General features: G+C 36.6%; 1 protein-coding gene across 1 annotated transcript in view; it reads left to right on the forward strand.

Moving 5' to 3' along the window:
- PLXDC2 (plexin domain containing 2) overlaps nt 1-19,571 on the forward strand; it is a 241,017-nt gene that overhangs the window by 187,475 nt on the left and 33,971 nt on the right. The window contains exons 8-9 of the mRNA XM_057383620.1: nt 1,593-1,688; nt 2,601-2,682. Of these exons, the coding sequence (XP_057239603.1) occupies nt 1,593-1,688; nt 2,601-2,682 (178 nt within the window). The remainder of the gene's footprint in view (nt 1-1,592; nt 1,689-2,600; nt 2,683-19,571) is intronic.

A 19,571-nucleotide genomic window follows, 5' to 3' on the forward strand; every position in this document is an offset into this window, starting at 1 on the left:
TTTTTTTTGGACAGAATGTTAAAGATTTCTGTGGAAACAAATTACAGCCTTCAGCATTGGCAGGAGCTCATTTCAGAGACATTTTACAATGACTGTGATTTGGCTTTTATGAGATCTACCTCCTGTGAGCATAAACCTCTTGCAGCTGGCAAGAGCTTTTCCCTACACCAGCACATGATTAGCTTGGTCTTGAAAACTCTTTCTGTCCATTGGGTYTGAAGGACATGGCTAAGGCATTTATTGGGGTAAACTTTGGCACCTGCCATATCTATTTTTTAACTAGTCAGAATGGCTTTGTAGGTAAAACATAAAAATTGTTCAATTATAGGTTCATTTCACACTGAAAGAGAAATCTGCTACCAGGAAGGATGAAGTTATAGCAAAGTTTCAAATAAATTGCAAGAAGTGGTTGTCAATGGTGCTGTTTTGGAGATAAACAGAAACATCATTGTCTGAAAATGAAATAGTGCCTACTTCTCCCTGAGACTAGAGAGGGCAGAAAAGCTGCTTCCTCAAGCAGCAAGGTGTGCCCTAATCCATACAGGACTGGCAATCAGAAGACCTCCTAAGATTGATTTTGTGACTGTCTACAAGTCACTTTTCTTCTGTTGCATRTAGACTGAGATTGGTCACTGACCTGGGTAACCGGTTAGTCCTTTGTAGTAACCCTTTATTCCTCTCTGGAATGATTGCACAGGGTCAGTGATTGTGTTTAGCTTGGATTTCAGTTAGTTTAGCAGACCTTCAAAAAGAACATAAATATGAAACGAGCACATAAGAAATTTGTCGTTCTTGTGCCAGATGGGAGTTACAGGTTGTACTTTTAACTTGCAAATATACAAGCTCACCAGTCTATTGCAAATGCACACAAAATCTGGAATTTTCAGAACACATTGTAGGATATTGTTCTGGGAAATWATGTGATTTTTTTCACATTTATCTTGTGCTTGGGTCTTATAGTTGCTTGTGAGTTCAAAACCTTCAAGAACAGTGCATTGACTAAATTGAATTTCTGCCTTGAGAAACTCAGGTGCAGTCAGCTTGTGTAAAGATTATRTGTAAAGTTAGGAAGACTTGTCTTCTTTAATATAATGTTATAATATAAAAATATAGTCTAGTACATTTAGATGTGAGCCATCTTGTAGCTAACAAATTTGATTAAGCAATGAAATCAGTTTTGTTTGCACATCTTGGCAAGAACTGACAAAGGGAGCTTATAAAGCTCTGAAGTCTGTCAGCTGAGAAATGTCTTCAGAAAGCAAGCATTTGAAATACACTCTAAAATGTCTGACAGTGTACTCTAGAATTTCTGCCTGAATCAATGACTAAGATGCTTGGGACCACATTTAGCATTTTCATAATTCTTTGCCAGGAGAAGTACATATTTTTTCAGTTGGAGGGTTTCTCAACTGAAAAATATCTATCTTTACACGTTATTTTGTGATAATCAAAATTAAAAATATGTTCTTGAGGAAACCGGTTGCCATATGTGCACCCAAGGAGCAGTGAGCATTCATTACCCTCTCTATTTTTCACAATGTAAAAACTGCAAAATAATAAAATATTATTTTTTTTCTTTTCTTTCCTGTTAGATGTCCGCAGAAGAACAATTTATGAATACCACAGGGTGGAGCTACAGATGTCAAAGATTACCAATCTCTCAGCTGTCGAAATGATACCTCTTCCAAGTAAGCAAAACATTACATAAGCAGGAGCCAGCTCTAGGAAGCATCTCCCTCTCCCTCCCAGCAACACATACACAATTTCAAATATTTTGTTTTATCTGTAGACTTGGAATTATGAACAGATTCATTTATCGTCTCCAAGACTCCCATATGGATGATGCATTATCCAGTACATCCTCATGTATCTCAAGTTAGTTTATAGGAATATAGCTCCCAGTAGGTTTTGAATCAAATTTATGCCAAATTATTTGTTCAGAAGAATGATTATATTATCTTTAATGTTTTTCCTCAAGAAAAAAATAAAACAACCAGTTTTCATGCTTGCAATGCAAACATGAATTCTTCTGTGTACTGTGCATAACATCACAAAGGAATATCCCCAAACAAATTACTCCAAATATTTTGCAGTTCACCTGGCTCTTCTTTCCAAGGTAAAACTACATGGTTTAGAAACCTCAGGGTTTAAAATGCCAGCTGTGCTACTGTAAAAAGAATAGAAACCTCTGTTCTTTTTCTTTTTTATTGATCCAGTTATAGTTCTGGCCTATTTTTCTGTTAGTCTTTTTATCTGCTTATGTCTGTAAATTAGCAACACCAAAGAACAGTGGAGCCAGGGAAAGAAGAGATTTAAGGAAATACTTAATATTGAGCAAAAAGATAAACATTTAAGAATGAAGCTGAATGAACAGATGTGGAAGTAGGAATACATTTACAAATGGAGTACCACAGATGAATTGTATTTTTGTGCATGCAGTTGCACGAAGCATGGTAATAGGCTGGGTCTTAGTTTAAACATGAGTGAACCTGTCAAGTTTGYAAATATATATATTATCAGAATATCTATTCTTCTTTTATGCTTTTTATGTGAAATATATATGAGACTAATTTAATAATTTGCATTTATCTACATCCCAGCTTGTCTCCAGTTTACCAGCTGTGGTCCCTGTGTCACTGCCCAGATTGGTTTCAACTGCAGCTGGTGCAGTAAACTCCAAAGGTAAAGAAAAGAATTTTTTTTTTCTATTTTTTTTTTCTCTTTTTTGTGTGTGTGTGGCTATGCAGCTGTGCTCAAAGAATATCTAAAAACATAGCCTACAGGTTACTCAGCAGTAAAAGTTGCTATATTTGGGTTTGTATGCATGCATTCACATGAACATAAACCTCAAGTGAGATCACCAGCATCTCATCATCATCAGATTTCACTTCAACAATTAGGCAAGAACAGTCAAAACAGTTGACTGGAGAGTTAATCCCTTGTTCTTATTTCTTCAGTCATACTTTAAAATCCTTCTGAAGTACAACAATAAGAAGAAATCATAATAAAAATTATGTTTTCTTCCTACATTCCTGGCTTCACATGGAGATGCAGGATGTTAACAGAACTGTAAAGACTTTCTTGTTAACAGCAGGGAGACCAATACATCTAAACAGTCAGTGTATYTTGATTTTTAACCTGTCCTTATACATAATGGGTGAATTGGGTCTCCTCAGCCTCTCACTGCCACATTGACGAGGACAGTCAAGTTTGTGGCAGGAGGGATTTAGACTGGAGCAGTTGTAGCTTTCCAAAAATTTTTTCACTCACAGACCTTCACTGACCTTCATGGCAAGAATTTAGCACCAGTTCTCTGAGATAAAAAGCAGTATCATAATGGATATTTATTGTTGCTGTGCTTTTCAGCTCTAGTGATTAGGTTCAGAAATACTGTGTATGAAATGGATGTATGCTGAAACAAGAAAAGGTAATAAACATGCTAAAATAGTGCAGTAATTTGACAAGTGGTAAATAGCTGAAGAACATGGCACAGAATTAGGAAATTGGGGTCATTTTTATGTTTTCATAAGCTGCAACTCCTTTAAGAAGTCGCTTGAAAAGTAACTGTTCCCCATTTGTCTTGCAAAAACCTTTTTAGTGGAATGAAATCATGTAATAGAAAACACCTTCAAATCATGTAATAGAAAATACCTTGTAATAGCAAATACCTTCAAGAGTAAGAATACTTCTAGAAAAGTGTTCCAGGCAAGCATGAGCAGTTCTTGGTTGCTTTTGCCAATTCCTGGCTTTCAGCATTGCTTGATTCTCCTTCCATCATTAGATACAGTAGCACTGAGCTTCTGTTGGCTTTGGTTTGAGCAAAGCCTGTTCCTTGGTGGCCAGTGTTCCCTTTTCTGTTTGGATAAATTCAGTTATATAGTAAAGTTCAGACTTCTTGTGCAGAACAGGTAAACCTTCAGATCCTTTGTGTTTTTCTGTTGTTTCTGAAGACCTGAGTTTCCTGAGTTCTGATATTGCTGGAAAATCTGTTTTGCTCACTAAGGCACAAGTTCACGCGGAGAGCTCAGCTTTATCCTTCACCTTTAGCAGGGGCAAAAACAGGCATGTAGTCACACCATGGCTCCTTCTGCTCATTTTGGAGAATTTGTGGCTGTTCCCTCACAACTGGCAAGGTGTGATTTACTGCTGAAAAAGATACAGTCTGAAGACATCTATTTCTATTCAGTTAAAGTTTGAACACAGAAAACCTTGCTTTTTCTTTCGCCTGTGGAGATCACACTGCAGTCAAAGATGAGCCTACTGTGAGGCAGTCTTGTGCTGTTTCCCAAAACCAGCTGTCTCCATTCTGCAGCGTGGTTGTGCCTTTGACAAGCTGCAGCAGGCAGACTGAGGAGCTTTATTGCTATTAATTAGCCYATTACTGACAGTACTGAGACTGTCACTTCATGCAGGCTGTCTTTGGACATGGTTTGACTACCAGCAAAAGCAGGAACTGGAGAGGATTCCTTAGAAAAAAGGGTAGATCCAGAAAAGGAAATTAAGAATATGCTTCTGCATGGGAATTTCAGTAGTTTAAAAACAGTCATGACATCCAATTTTTATCTATTAGGGTGAATAATATTCAGTTAAGTTTTAGCAAATGGAGAATTGTGTATAGAGCCATAAAATAGCTCAGGATGGAAGGATGCTCTAAAGATCATCCAGACTAATATGCTGCTCAGGGCCAGCTGTGAGATCAGACCAGTTTCTTTATGATTTTGTTCATCTAGGACTTGACCATAGAGGCTGTGGTCCGTTCCCAAACATCTTATTAGGTATTTTATATCTAATTTGTTAACTTGCTGTTTCCTCCAGTAACATGGCTTTGGTGATGATGTCTGTCTCAGGCCTCATTATCTTTCTTGGCCACTCTTCTCCAGTTTCCAAAATGAGCAATTTCAATTATTTCATCTCTATGGAGAAACAGATCTGAAATAATAAATTGTTAAATGTTTTGTAAAACAGGCAACTTGCTTTCCAAAACGTGAAAACTGGACATTTATTTGGTTACACTGCAGGATTATTGTGATGAGGAATCATTTAATCTCAGCTTTGAAAATTTTCTACCAGTTCTGGATACTCTCTCTGGACTTCTAGTCTAGTGCCTGTCTTCTTTTACCTTGCTCTTTTTCAGCATGTATATTTATTTTAGAGAGATACAAATTTAAAAATCTTATTCCATTCTCAGTGGCAATGTCTGGATCAAAGAAGARTGCTCAGAATTATTTCCTTCAGTATCACATTGTGGTTTTATTCTCCACAAAAATWAATTTGCTGTGTTCAAATGTTCTTTTTGTATGAGATAAAGAAGGATTTCCTGAACAAGAAAATATAATAACCTGGTTAAAAATCATGAAGGATGGAAAGTTGTTCATTCCTACCTCACAGTCCTCCGGCTTTTTCTGTGTGTCCCTGCTCTTCACTCACCAGCCTTGCAAATCAATGAAGACCTTTATCTCTTCTATGATACACATTGCTCTGCTGCAGAAGGATAAAATCCGCTTGAAAAAACAAGAGCAAAGCATTACATGAAGTATTAACTTAGACATTTCAGAGGTGCCTAGAGGACAAATAAAATTARTATTTGCAGCCTGCTTTCAAATGAGTGGTCATAAGGATTTTTGTAGTAGGAGTAATGCTTAGGAGTAATGCCTGAGTAATGCTTCTTCTCAGTTGTAAATCTGACTGGACACACTGGTCCTAGAGGTGAGGAACCAAAACTGTCTCTCATGGCTTTAGGCAAAACCCAGAGTGGGGAAGCCCATCAGCCTTTGTTGCAAAAGCCTGAAGAAGGCTTTTGACTGGCAGTGACTGCTTTTCAGGGTATCAATAATCTACCGACCCACCTGATGCTCAGATTTTTGCAGAGGGAGAATGCCTGATTGCTTCTGAAGGGACTGGGAGGTAGTGAGGCTCAGAAATGCCTGAAACACAMAGGGATGTTCTTTCCATGGTGCAACAGAAGCACTTTGGTGCTCTAAAGTGAGATCTCGAGCAGTCAGACTTCCATGTGGATAGCAAACACACAAATGTCCATTGGGAAACACAAATGTATACCAATTCWACAAACCCTTTTTTTCTCAGGGACTTATTACCCCATTTAGCCAGAGCAACTACCAGGAGCAMCATCTTGCATATGGGTTTTTTCCCTTTGCATAATATTTAATCCACATATTCAGTCATTCATTCAGCAAAGTACAGGTTTTTTGGGGAAAGAAAAGTTTATGTCACACCTGTAGTTGCTCAAGGAAAATTGACCAGCAGCAGAACCATTGCAGAAAAACTGTACTCCCCCATGTGGGCAATCTGTGTTAGAATGAAAATAGCTTTATCCTGCCACAATGACTTTCCAACCTGTAACTTCAGCCCAGCTGCTGGGCAAACTCTGCAATGGTTGGAGATGCAGGTTTGTTTTGTATTTKATTCAGGGCCAAATCCACTATTCCTGCACTCTCTACAGGCTTACATCGCCATAAGCCTTTTCATAAGGGGTCATCACACCATCCACTCTGAAATCCAACATGATGTGTGTCATACAGTTTTATCATGACTGAAGCTAAAGCACATCATTTGCCTTTGACTTCAGCAGATGGAGGATCCCCCCAGGAGCTCATTTTTTGTGAACTATGTATTTTTCATAACTGTTTCATATGTAAAGCTGTTCAAAAGGAGATTAATTATAAATATGTAAGCTAAAATGATATAACTTTCTCCAACACAAGTATCCATGTCTATGAAATGCCAGAAACATTTTAACATCTGTCCCATGGTAGTCTCCTGTGGCTGAAACTTGGATCACAAGCCCTTCATTATCTCTGACTTCCTGACATATAAAAATTGGGACAATTCATTAATGTTAGATTTGTTTATATCATCTTGTTATGTTTCTGAAAATGTTTATATACTCTAGGCACTTAGTATAGCTTGCATGTTAGAGATTTCCTATTCTCTAGGAAAACTTTTGGAAGCTTTAAGACAACCTTGCTGTCATTTTATAGCTTCAGTTTGTAAAACTTGCTTGCTTATACTTAAATAAGTTCCTTGAAATATTTTTAGTCATCCAATAAATAAAGCTTCTCTAGATATTGATGTTTTTATTTTGATGAACTTCAGGAAATTCTCAGATTTGGGCAGGGAAGCACAACTGATATTTCTGTATGTTCAGAAATAAGCAGCCAAATAACACATCTTTGCAATCTGTGCATGCTGGAGACTCAGGCTTTGAAGTCTCATGCTTCACTTCATTAATACAGGATAAGAACATCTCCCAATACATGCAATATCAGTCAGGTTGGATGTGGTACCATCACCCCAACACCGAAGATGGAGAGCTGGAGTACTGTGGTACCAAGGGCAGGAGCTGTAAACAGTTTAGATAATAGCTTAACTCAACTATCGCTTTTGGTACCTATATTCAAATTTTTAATCATCAAACTTGTGTGCCTATGCCAAGGGTACCCAAAAGCCTGGCAGATAGATCCACAAGGATGTTTTGCTGGCAGACTCACTTAGGGGAGTTACACAGAATAGGAGAGCAGTGCTAAAAGCATCCTTTTACCAAATTCTGGACTTAAGTATCTAGGACCAAAAAATCTCCAAAAGGGTCCAACACTTTGTATGAAGATCTTCAGATGAATCTAAGCAGGGCTCAGCAGTGAAATCCCCAAGCCCCATGAAGCTCCTTTAAGGGTGACACTGCCTTTGGTCTGGCAGGGACCAGAGAAACCCCAGAGGCACAGGAGGTAAGTGAACATGGTGCTCTGAAAACAGGTCACCCCTGAAACATGGTCCATGAGATGTGGAGATGTGTAAGCCTGAGCACTGAAACTTCCTTGTATGGCTCCAGCTCAGACCAGCCCCACTCTTCTCAGGCACTGGCTGCCTGGAGACTCAGGATTAGCTCCTGGCACTGCTCTCCAGGCAGCCCTGCTGGAGAATTTCCTGAAAAGTTAAATTTTGCACTCTAATCCTCACAAGTTTCTGTTTTCCAGAGTATGCATTGAGTGATCTGGTTTGAAATCAGACAGGTCATGGCATTGACCATGGAGTGCAAACCCCCAGTTTGGAAAAGCCCTGAATCAGACTGAACAAATTCCAGGCCTTTCTGAGTGCAGTGATGAGCCAGGACACTCCGAGTACTTTAGGCAGAGTCATACTGCCCATGTATGTATCTACAGCTCCCAAAGCTTCTTACACTCTTAAAGCAATCCTGAGCTTAAAAAAAAACCAAAAAAAAAACCCCACAAAGAATCCCATTTGTGATTCATTTTACTTCAATGCTTAATCCTGTGTGCCAAYAATAGCACTAGTTGTGTAAATGAAAAGGTTATGGCTGGAGTTTATGGAATGWGTTCTGAGCAAAGTAAAAAAGTAAAAAATCAGAAATGTGTCTGGGAATAGTAGCGGTAATGTGATTTAAGGCTTGATACTTCTAATCTTTTATTATGATAATCACCATTCCCATCTAAGCAGGTAATAAAGAAACAAGTTGTTTTGCATTCCATGCTGATTAGCTAGGAAAGTGGKGAAGGAAGAATCTTGAGTCACCTGCAGCTTTTAGGAAAACCTGTTACAGTTGAAATATGAAGTGACAGTTTTCTTTTGTGACAGTGACAGTGCCTTTACGGTAATTGAGATAAAAAGAAATGCCTATTACTTGTCTCCTGTACTTCTGAACAAGTTTGAAATATCTTATTTGTTCATACTTCCTTTAGAAGGAAGTTGGAAATACGTTTAATTGACTTTCAAATGTCTGGAAATTTTTAATATCATGAAGAGGGAAAGGATTAGGTTTTTTGTTTGTTGTTCTGTATGTCCCTATTGACAAGACTTGTTTTCATAAAAAAGTTATTGACTCAAATAYTGTAGTATAAGTAACAGCCTTCTGTAATCTAAAATACTTATCAGTTGAGCAAAATACCTTCCATAAAGAATTATAAAAAAACCCATAAAAATAATTACTATTCCATCTTACTACAGAAGCCTCTGGATTTACAAAAGAAAATAATTGAATCCAAATAAGAAACATCTAGCTTATTGCTTGATACCTGCACTTCCCTCAGCTTTGATTGGGTAGGCGATACCACAACAAAAGTTGTAGATTCCACTGGAGAGCAGGGAAAGGCAGAGCACATCACTCACTTGGTGTCATCTGCAAACTGCTGAGGGTGCACTCAAACCCATTGTCTGTGTTATCCGTGAAGACAGTGAGCACAGCCCTGAGGGATCATTTGTCACAGATCTCCTTCGGGAGGAACACTGATCCTCTTTGACCACTCCTTTCTAGGTGCAAACATCTCACCAATTCCTCACCCACTGCACCATCCAACCACAAATCTGTATCTCTGCATTTAGAGGGGGATACTATGGGGGACAGTGTCAGAGACCTTACAGGATTCCAGATAGGCAAYATCCATTGACCTTCCCTTGTCCATGGATTTTATCACTCCATCATAAGTCCTCGAGGTTGGTTCAAAATGCTTTTAAATACTTCCTCATTTTAATTATTTCAGGTTTTAAATTTCTTTTGTTTGATTGCTTTAGGAATATTTCATAGTTAATTAMAAATTAAAAGATGGGAGGAAGACTTGCTGATTCATATCCAGGGTGTTTTTATCCAAACACTATTTAACTGACAGTAGTATGCTGTTATTACAAAACTGGCCATGTATCTTAGCCATTGAATTATAAACAAACAAAAAAAAAAATAGTGAAGCATTTCCATGAATTAAATAAACCACCAGAGGGAGCATATATAATCCAATCAACATAATAGTTTCATATACAAATGACAAGGAAAATCTCATTTTAGATGCTTCTGAAGGGCTAGATGTTTAAAATATAGTTAAATATATTCCATTYTGTTAAATATATTCCATTTTATCCATGTGTCTTCATTCTGCTTCAGACAAAGCAAAAGAAATGTGCTCAGATTCTGGATGTTTGTATGCTACTGCAAAAGTTCTTTATGCTGGAGTGGTTTTATGTGAAAACATAACTGAGTCCTAACACCTGGGTTTTAAAAACCAGATTGTTGAATTAGGTCAAATTTACCCTGTGATAAATGAAAAGTAATGGCAGTACTGTTTTTCTAACCTGTATGCTGGTTTTTTTCCAATTATGAAACAATCATATTGCAAACCTGAGAATCAGAAATTATGGAACTTTGTCTGAATTTCCTCTAACTAACATGCTACATATTTTTCTTCTATTTTAAAAGTTGTATTAAGACAGAAATTGATCTTTTTTATCAAGTGCAACAAATGTATCAAGAATGAATGTGTTAATTTGTCAGCCCTGATACATTACTGATAGAAATGATACAACGAGTAGATCTATATTTTATTGAGCAGAAAATTGCTCCACACCCAACTTCTTCAAATACTTTCCAAGGTGCTTGCTCTTAATTTGACAAGCTAATTTGCCCTCATACACTGCAAGAAACTGTTAAGAAATTAGCATTCAATAATTGAAAATTTTGTATGCATGGCAAGCCTGATGGGACTAAAGCAAGAAAAGACAGTGACACAAAAGTGTTTAATGAACAAAGCATTTTCCCAAACCAGAATGAGCTCAGTGATGGTATTGTTTGATGAAAAACGCCTCACAAGATTATAGTAATAGATATTCTCAAGTGGGATGGCAGTTCTGTTTAGAAGAGAGTGTAAGCTTCAGCGATCCTGAAGGTGCACTTTAAAATAATGTTTAGAATGTGCACATCAGTAAAATGTAMATTACTGTGCATTGGAAAGTACTGTTAAGGAACATTGATGATCCTGAGCTCAATACATGTTTTTATTGAAAGTTAGCCTGAAGCCAGAGCAATTTGCTATTCACTGAGAATCTCACATGGATAAATAGCAGATTACTAGCCTTTCCACATTTTTGGTGAGTTTGTGGAATTTGATAGTAGCTGGAGTCGATCGAATTATTGTGGAATTTCTGTAATTCCCTTGAGCACAGATTGTCTGGAATAATTCCTATGATTAATGCTAATAAACCTAAAAAGCTCAGTCTCTGAACAAAAACCCAGTGAACATGCACTMGCTCTCAGGGGCTTAGTGCAAGTCAGTGCAAGACCATTCATTCCCCAAGTATTTCTGCCTACATTCTTCTGCAGTGTACTCACTGATGTTCTCAGCAGATCCATAAAATTATCCTGATCCTAACATTAACAGATTTTTTATCTAACCAATTGAATTTGAATCCTGCTTTCATACTGAAACTAGCCAGTTTTCTTGCAGCTGCAGCATTAGCCACACATGTGCATACCTTGCTTTGTTTTCCTGAATAACTCAGAACAGCATGAGCAGTTATGCTCATACCTGATGCAGATTTTTAACAAGTTCAAGGGTTATAGAACTTTAAATTATCTCTAGAAAAGGAGAAGGTTGCTACAATTCTCAATACTCTGAAATCCTAGTCTTTCTGTTAAAATATTTTCTATAAAATCCTGGACCTGAAGATGGGAAAGCATTTTGGAGATTCTAATCTAGATATAGACACAGTGATTAATTTAAGGCACATCACTCAGACTATTAATATTATATATCCCTGTTTCTTACAATATACTGGCCTTTCAAAATTTGAGGTTGGTTTCACTAGCTCAATGTTTACAGTAACATCCTTTGCCAGAGTTGTTGCTGTGTCTTGTGGAGCTTAGAGACTCTGCTCATTACCCACTCTGTGGGTTTCTRTGATATCAAATTTTTCACAGCTTGGACAAGACASCAATATCACAGTTAACACAGAAAGRGYYACTGCCTGGACTGTTCTAGGACCTTAATGTAAAATCTGTCTCATGTAGGTCTACTGTCAAATATATGGCATTCCTCAGGTGTTTTGTTATAAATGCAGGAATTCTTTTACAAAGATGCAGAGGAGAGTAAAGCACTTAAATCCCACTGCGAGGAGCAATAGAAGACATCGACCTGTTATATATACCTTGGAGAATACTTACTTTTGCTGATTGATTTGGAAACTAGATGACAACATTTGTATTTCATTTTCATATTTAAATTCACAGAAGTACCTAAGACACCATAATGACAAAGCTCTGAAAAAAATATGTAGTAATAAAATTCTTTACAGAAAATTCTTTAGCAATTCTTTTACATACTATAACATTTTATTCTTCATTTATTGAACAATAAGGCAAAACCCAGGTAAGCCTTTGATGAACTATTTATATCTAGAACTGTAACTTCTGTGCCAGTCATAAATCCTTCATATCGCAAGAGCTCTGTACAGACTTAAATGTTTGTTTATCCTGAGTGTGATAGCCATTCCAGTGGGTATTGCTGTGTTCTAGAGAGGCATTTACTCTAGGATTAGACTTTGGGGTTTTTCTGACTGAACTATGTCACATTGCATTCGGTCACACTGCAGCCCAAAATTCTTTTCAGTTTGGTTTCATTTTCATCTGTTCATTTCTTAAATGGATAGCTAAGTTTGAATTCAAACAAGTTCCTATTGCATTAGGATGCAATTAATACATATTTTAGACATTTTAAGAAACTTGACTCAGGYTTCTAGTCATCATTCTGTGCGTGATAGGCTGTCTCTCTCGTGAGTTTCTACACAAGATGCTATAGTTTGTCTGATTCCCAAATAAATGTCTCAAATGGTCATCTAACACAGCTATTGGGCTTTAATTGTATAATCCAAAGAATGCAAGGTATATTCAAATTTCAAATAAAACAGACTTTCTTGATCATGAATTAAAATATTTATACTTAACAACACTGCATTAAATGAATTGTACTGTAAAGTGCTTAGGATGGTAATTTTCATAATACATGAAATTTGAGATGTAAAATACAGSTAGATGATGAATAGATGAATACACAACACAAATGAGAAAACATAGAAAACTAGGTTTGTTACTTAAACACAAGGCTTTGAGAGGGAAGTTGCCACATAAGGCATAAACTGTTCGTGCTTTACCTGAATTCAGAGAAAGTACTTCAAGAAGGTTTTGACTTCTTCAGATAGGAACCACTGCTGGAGGAGCCCATGTTCAAAGACAGAGGGACGCAGTCAAGGTCTCAAACTTCTCATTGGCTTTCTCAGTATAGTGTATCATGTAAAAAAAAAAAAAATATATATATATATATATATATATATACACATTAATTTATCATCTTGTCTGCAACATAATTTTTGCTCTATTTAGGTTATCTTCTTGACACTTGGGCTGTTTCTTCCAATTGCGTGGGTGGAGTCCCAACTTATATCTTTTTCACACCTCTGAAATTTGCTACATTTTCTGTAACCTAASTAACATTGATTTGCAAGTGTTATCTTTATTTGCTAAACCACAGATATTTTTATCCAGTTCTCTCTCTGTTGATTATCATGTACAGTTCTTTATACAATTTTATGCTAACTACTATTCCTGTACTACTGGAAGAGTCATGTGAGCTGAATGTGTTCCACTAATGGAAATAGTGGATTCTGAAATAGACCATGGTCACTACTCAAACCACATATAGCAGGATATATGTTTTCACTTTGGAGAGAAAAAAACCTTCAAAGTTCTAATATGAAAGTTAAACGGAAAAAAAAAGCAAAACAAATAGGTTCTTGAGAAACGAAGAGCTGTTGGGCCCTACAACAGCAGTTTCTGAGCTAAATACAGAAATAAGCTGCTCCTGATGAAATTAATAAGTTTTTCTAGTCCTTTTTTTTTGAAATCAAAAAAATATTAGATAGTACCGTAACAGGTTAGTTCTGTTATCCATCATTGCTCATTTTGCAATGTTTTTATGCATTACTGTACATAGAGCAGTGCTACTGCTGTTTTGCACTAGATCTTCTCTTCCCATGGACTCAAATAAATCAACTGTGCTGCTTACAACAGATGAACAACTTGGGCATCTTTTTCTGCCTGAAAAATTATGTRTTAGAAAATGCACAAATTTGGCCAATCCAAGCTTTATGACTTTAGGATGATTTTTCATGTAAGTTCAGTTACAGAAAAAGTTTATTAATGGACTAGCAAAAATAATAATTATGCAGTAGGGTACTTTTTGTCTCATAGACCCTGTTAGTACCTATCCATTGCAGCCGAAGTTKTTGGCCTGGATAATAATTTTCTCAACTGATCCCTTCTGTCCTTATTCCAAGTGTTAAAAAAAAAAGAGTAAAACAACAGAAACTGAGAAAAGAGCATATCAGTAAAGTCAAAACTCAGGACTCATCTATGGAGTAGGGCAGCCCAGATAATCACACCTGACTCTAGGATAATTCTTAGGAWGAATATTAATCTTTTTTTGAAGCATTAGATTTTTTCCTTTACTATGATCATTGAACACACTGCATTACTATGGAGAAATCTATCTTCCACCAAAATTTTTATGATCACTCATAATTTCCTTTGTTCTCATTACAAGGGAAATAAATAAAACAAGGATAAATAAAACAGGTTAAGTGATTTTTAATGGAATCCATCAAGATTTTGTAATGGAAAGTTTTTGCACTTGATCTTAATTTTTTTTCTCATGTTTCATTGAAATATAATGCAGAAAGGCAGCCCCAGTTACTTGTACAAGCCTAGTTCATCTTCTCATACCAAATACCTTTTTACATAGTATTGCAAATTAAACAGAGCCTGGAAAAGTTCCTGGGCATTGTAAAACAGTCATATGTGCCATTAAAACAGTTATGATATTTCCTGGTGTGATTTCAGGCCATGCCCAGGAGCAGTGTCCAGAACAGTTCCCAGGCATGGTGCAGGAGTTGGACTGTTCCGAGGATTATTCCTGGCTGGGTGTTTATGTGCAACCTCCTTCTTTTCAAGGCTGAAAGAGTTWGCTTGGTCAGGAATGGGCCATTGTGTGCCAGCAGTCTTCAGTGCCAAAGAACATTTCTGGGCACATTTATTGTACTAGCATAGACAGAATGATCACAATTGTTTCAATTGCTTTCCAGAAGTGCTAAACTCTTATGGTTGTACTCCTCAGCATAAACTGAGCATTGTTGGAACCATATTTGCCTCCTAGCCTCCTGGATATCATTCTATAAGGAAGTGCCATGAATGAAAAGTCTCTTTTTTTGTATATTTTAAATTGTACATATTATTATGCACATATTCCTATGTAACATTGACAAAAGCTTTTATTTAAACGAATCTGAAACTCATRTGTCTCTTCATGAATTTTGGATTATCTGAGATTAAGACCTACTGAAGCAAACTGCYCTGTTTCCCAACATAGTCTGCAGATTTTTTATAGCATATATATTTCTCAGTCTTTCCAGTCATGTAAACAGTGAGGCCTTTCTAACATGTCCTTGTAGAAGATATTCCCTGGTTCAGGGAAATACATGAAATTTTATCAGTATTCTTCCTTTAATGTCATATTTAGCTCCCCCTCTATTCAAATCTATTAACTCTTCCAATATCTGCATTATCAAAGCATTAATGAAATCACTGGATGAGACAATATGTACAATTAATTAAGAAACTGAGAAGCCCAAACTGTTCTGTAATTCTTTGGTAATCTGTTTAGGTGACTTCCTGCTCAATGTTGACTTCAGAATTGGACTCCTAGAATAAAAAATGCGCCACAAATATGATAATAATTTGGGGGGGAAAAAAAAAAAAAACCCCTTTGAAATTTTAAATTGCTTTGAACATAATTACAGGAGTTACAGGATGATTCATGTCTTTCCTTTTTTTGCTCCATGTCTGAAGAGTTCACTGCGTTTTAACAGAACTCTTAACCCTAATTCACACACTTTTATAAGCGTATAAACACTGCATTATGTCGAGTCAGTTTAGCACTCTCTGCCTACTTTGCCTGTCATAGCTCCTGCTTCCTTTGAATTCTCACTCTTTTTGGAGTTCTGAATGAGATATAACAGGAGCAGTATCCCAGCCTAACCAAAACATTGCTGCAATTCTTTTTAGGAGCTCAGATGTTGATGCCCATTAGTGCTGAATCATCCATAGGACTCTGTATGATTGCTGGAGGTTCATGTSGGATACCCGAAATGTGAACAGCCCTATTTCTTACCATCCCTAGGCACCAGGTCATTTTAATCCTGTCAAAAAGACTCTACTTTAACTCTACAATAAGTTGCTTGTTAAATGTTATCAGTGCAGGTTTCTTATRAAGGAGTAAAATCTCAGTGAAAGTACCTGAATGAATAAAAAACAGAGCATGGGCACTGATGTGTGAATGAGATCTGTGCCTTGCTGGACACCACCTGAGATGATGTTTTTCAAAGTCATTCCCAGCTCTACAATTCATATGWACTATAGGAAACACAGAAGCTGTGAAATAGTGCATGCTCATCTGGTTTAYAGAAAATCTGTAATTCTAGCTTAATTCTAGCTTCTGTTACAAATTCTGTATTACCTCAACTGGTCATTTTGTGTCTCCTTTGCTCTATTTCCTTATCTCTAAAGTGGAAAAAGAAACATTTTCTCCAAAGGCAACCTTCATATTTTTGTTTAAAAATGAGACTAAATCCGTGGGTGTGCAGCACTAACTGTACTTCTGAGATTGTCAGTGTCAGCTGAATATTCAAAGATAGGAAATAGTTCAACCAATCATGTTAGAAAGGAGGGCTAAACTGTGCTAGTTAGGATCACTAACCAGAGTGTGAAGTACATCCAGCAGCACTTCAGAGCTCTTTGCCTTGAGCCCTGAGAAGTTACCCTAGTGCAAAACACGTAGCAATGCAAACAGATCAGAATTCTCTGCTAACTTGTGTTGCTTCTGGYTCTTTATACCCACTTAGTGCAGGTGCAAATGCACAAAGTCAGAACAGTGGAGAATGTAATCTAGAACCAGGGACTAATCTCAGTGTGGCTCCTTCCCAGAGAACACATTTGATAAAAATTTCTGCTGATTTTGTTAGAAATTCTGATACTATAATCTCAGAAATTTGACTCTAGGGTCCTCCTCTTACACTTTCTTTTTCCCTCTAGCTATTCAAAGCAGAGCCTTTAGCAAAAGCAGATTTTTTTATTATTTATCTGCTTTACAGCATGTTTCCTTTATTGTTGTAACKGATGTTAAGTTTATAAAAAATATCCTCCTATTCTTCTTTAATCAGAATTCTGCCAAGTCTCACTTTAACCACAATTTTTTCTTTTTCTTTCTAGTTGAATTGGAAATAAAACTTGCTTCTTTTGTGCCACTTTTATTCCTAACCTCTTTCAACAGAAAGAATTCCCTGTGGGAGTTTTTATTTCTTGCTGCCTATTCAAATGTTGTGTCAGAGTTACAAATATTGAGGTTTATGCATGTTCAGTCTTTTTTAGTAAAATAACAGCTTGAGTTTTAACATCTTTCGCTTCTATGTTTACTTGATATTTCAGGAGGATTTTACAGAGCATTTAGCTATATTTTTCCAAACTTTACATTCCATGAAATTATGGAACCACTGTCGGGTTGAAGATTCTCTACTGACCTTTGTGCCACTATGATCGCCCTGATCATTACCTGAATATTTTAAATTTTGAGCAGCAKATAGAGTTGAGACAATGGTGGAATTCAGTGTTGCATCAACTATTAACTCTGCTTTCAGAACATTCAAATTTTTCATAAACATTAAAATAGTACAGGGTGGCTTTAATTTAAAATCCTTGTATTAGGCTAGTCAGCTATTTTTACTTTACAAGGGCAAGGAGGGAGCAAATCCTCTTCTGACTAATCAAATTGTTGCCCTATTCTGAAGTACAGTTTAATTAAGCAATGTTTAAGTAAAGGATAAATACAGAGAACACATTTATGCTTGAATTCAGATTTATGACTAGGTGTATTGGGCTAGGTGATCAACRCAAATACCTTCAAATACTTACAAATGCATACCACAGGTGCTCACAGTGACACTTCACAGGAACTTCATAAGCACTTGGAGCTCTGATAAAGTTCTGCATTTGAACATGGAAAATAACGAAGGAATGAAAATTTAGTCTTTCCCCAGACAGCAGAGTGTGCCAAGAAAGTGTTATTAGAAGGGTGATGGAGCCTGTTCTGTGGTAAAGGGAGGCAAAACCAGGCCAAGCACAAAGATAAACATTTTTCCCTCCCAAAATCACTCTATGATTAGAGTTATTTTTCAGTTGGGCAGACACAAAGTTTCAGCATTTTTTATATTATATTAATTTTTAAAATTATGAATATTTTAATATTAAAATTAATTCCTATCTCATCTTGCAAAGAAATTCCACTTTAAAATATACTTTTCTTTAAAATAGATTTTTCTTTTAGTAGTTCAAACATCTTAGCAAATGTCTTAGTCTTTTAATAACATGATTGTCCTTCCTCAATTGTTGAAGCCAGAAGAGTTCTGTCTGTTCAATTTTCTAGTTAATTTTCCAGATTAAYCCTTTATTTAGCTGTGTTAATAAACCTTTCAAATGAGCTAAATCATTACATGGTATTTACAAAATAATTTCAGATTTCTGGAATGCCTTTCCTTTCCAAAAACTCCATTCTTTACATGCTTTTGCAGAACCAAAAGGACTAGGAAAGTATTGGTTTAAAGGACATGTGCTGTGCATTTCAATGCTCTTGATTGTCTTACACCAGCTCAACCTGGTGAAAAGATTTGTCTATACAGACTTTTTCCCTTTCATTCCCAATAATTTTCCATTATGTTTTTATGTTTTACAAGTTAAACCTTGATGAATTTTCTGTACACATTTTCTCATTATTATTATTATCATCATCATCATCATCATAATCATTATCATCATCGTCATTGTCATTGTCATTATTAATCCTCATTGAACTTGCTTCAAAAAGAAGGAACAAAGTATTTCATGTCATGATTACTATTATTACTATTCATCCTCATTGAACTGTCTTCAAAAAGGAGGAGCAAAGTATTTCGTGCCATGCACTGAATGGACATTGCTTGTCATTTAAATATTCTCTGCCATGTACAGGTAAATGGCATTTGKTAGATGGGATGGCATCTCCAAACCKTTCTGGCTACACAGAGTTCACTGAAAGGATTCTGACAGCTTTCCTGTTACTCAGACTCAGCTGCATTTTTTATGTCAAATCATCATTTCTATACATGCAGAGACATTCATYCTCCCTTTCCTCCCTGAACCAATACTCCAGAGTTCCACACAAATCCTGAAATTCCTTGAGTTTCATGCATGTCCCTATTTTCATTTCCTAGAACATCTTTATTATTGCTTTCCTCAGAGCCRAGTTCGGTCATCACTTGGAAATGAAGTTGTTATAAAATAGCCGTGTTGACAGATGGCATAAACAGCACAGCACATCAAATCTGCTCCAGTGTTTTAATGGCAACAGGGAATTATCACCATGCTACAAAATGAAGCTTTTAAAAGTGCAGTCAGTAAAGCGGGCRCTGTGCTGAAATGACAGCTTCCAGAATTCCAACTCAATGAGGCAGCAACAACAGTAGCTGCTATGGCTGACATCTAGTGAAATATGCCTCAAAGGAAGTTCACAAACAGGTTTGCCAGGAGACTGTCTCACTCCTGATAAAGCTTCTTTCTGATAAAACTGTTTGGACTCACTGTGCATCRGTGGAAAATGTTAAATAAACAGTGCCCAGGGTTTAATGTACTTTTTTTT

This window comes from Malurus melanocephalus, unplaced genomic scaffold, assembly GCF_030028575.1.
Source record: "Malurus melanocephalus ecotype Western Australia unplaced genomic scaffold, MMel_1.1 scaffold_14, whole genome shotgun sequence".
Lineage (NCBI taxonomy): Eukaryota > Metazoa > Chordata > Aves > Passeriformes > Maluridae > Malurus > Malurus melanocephalus.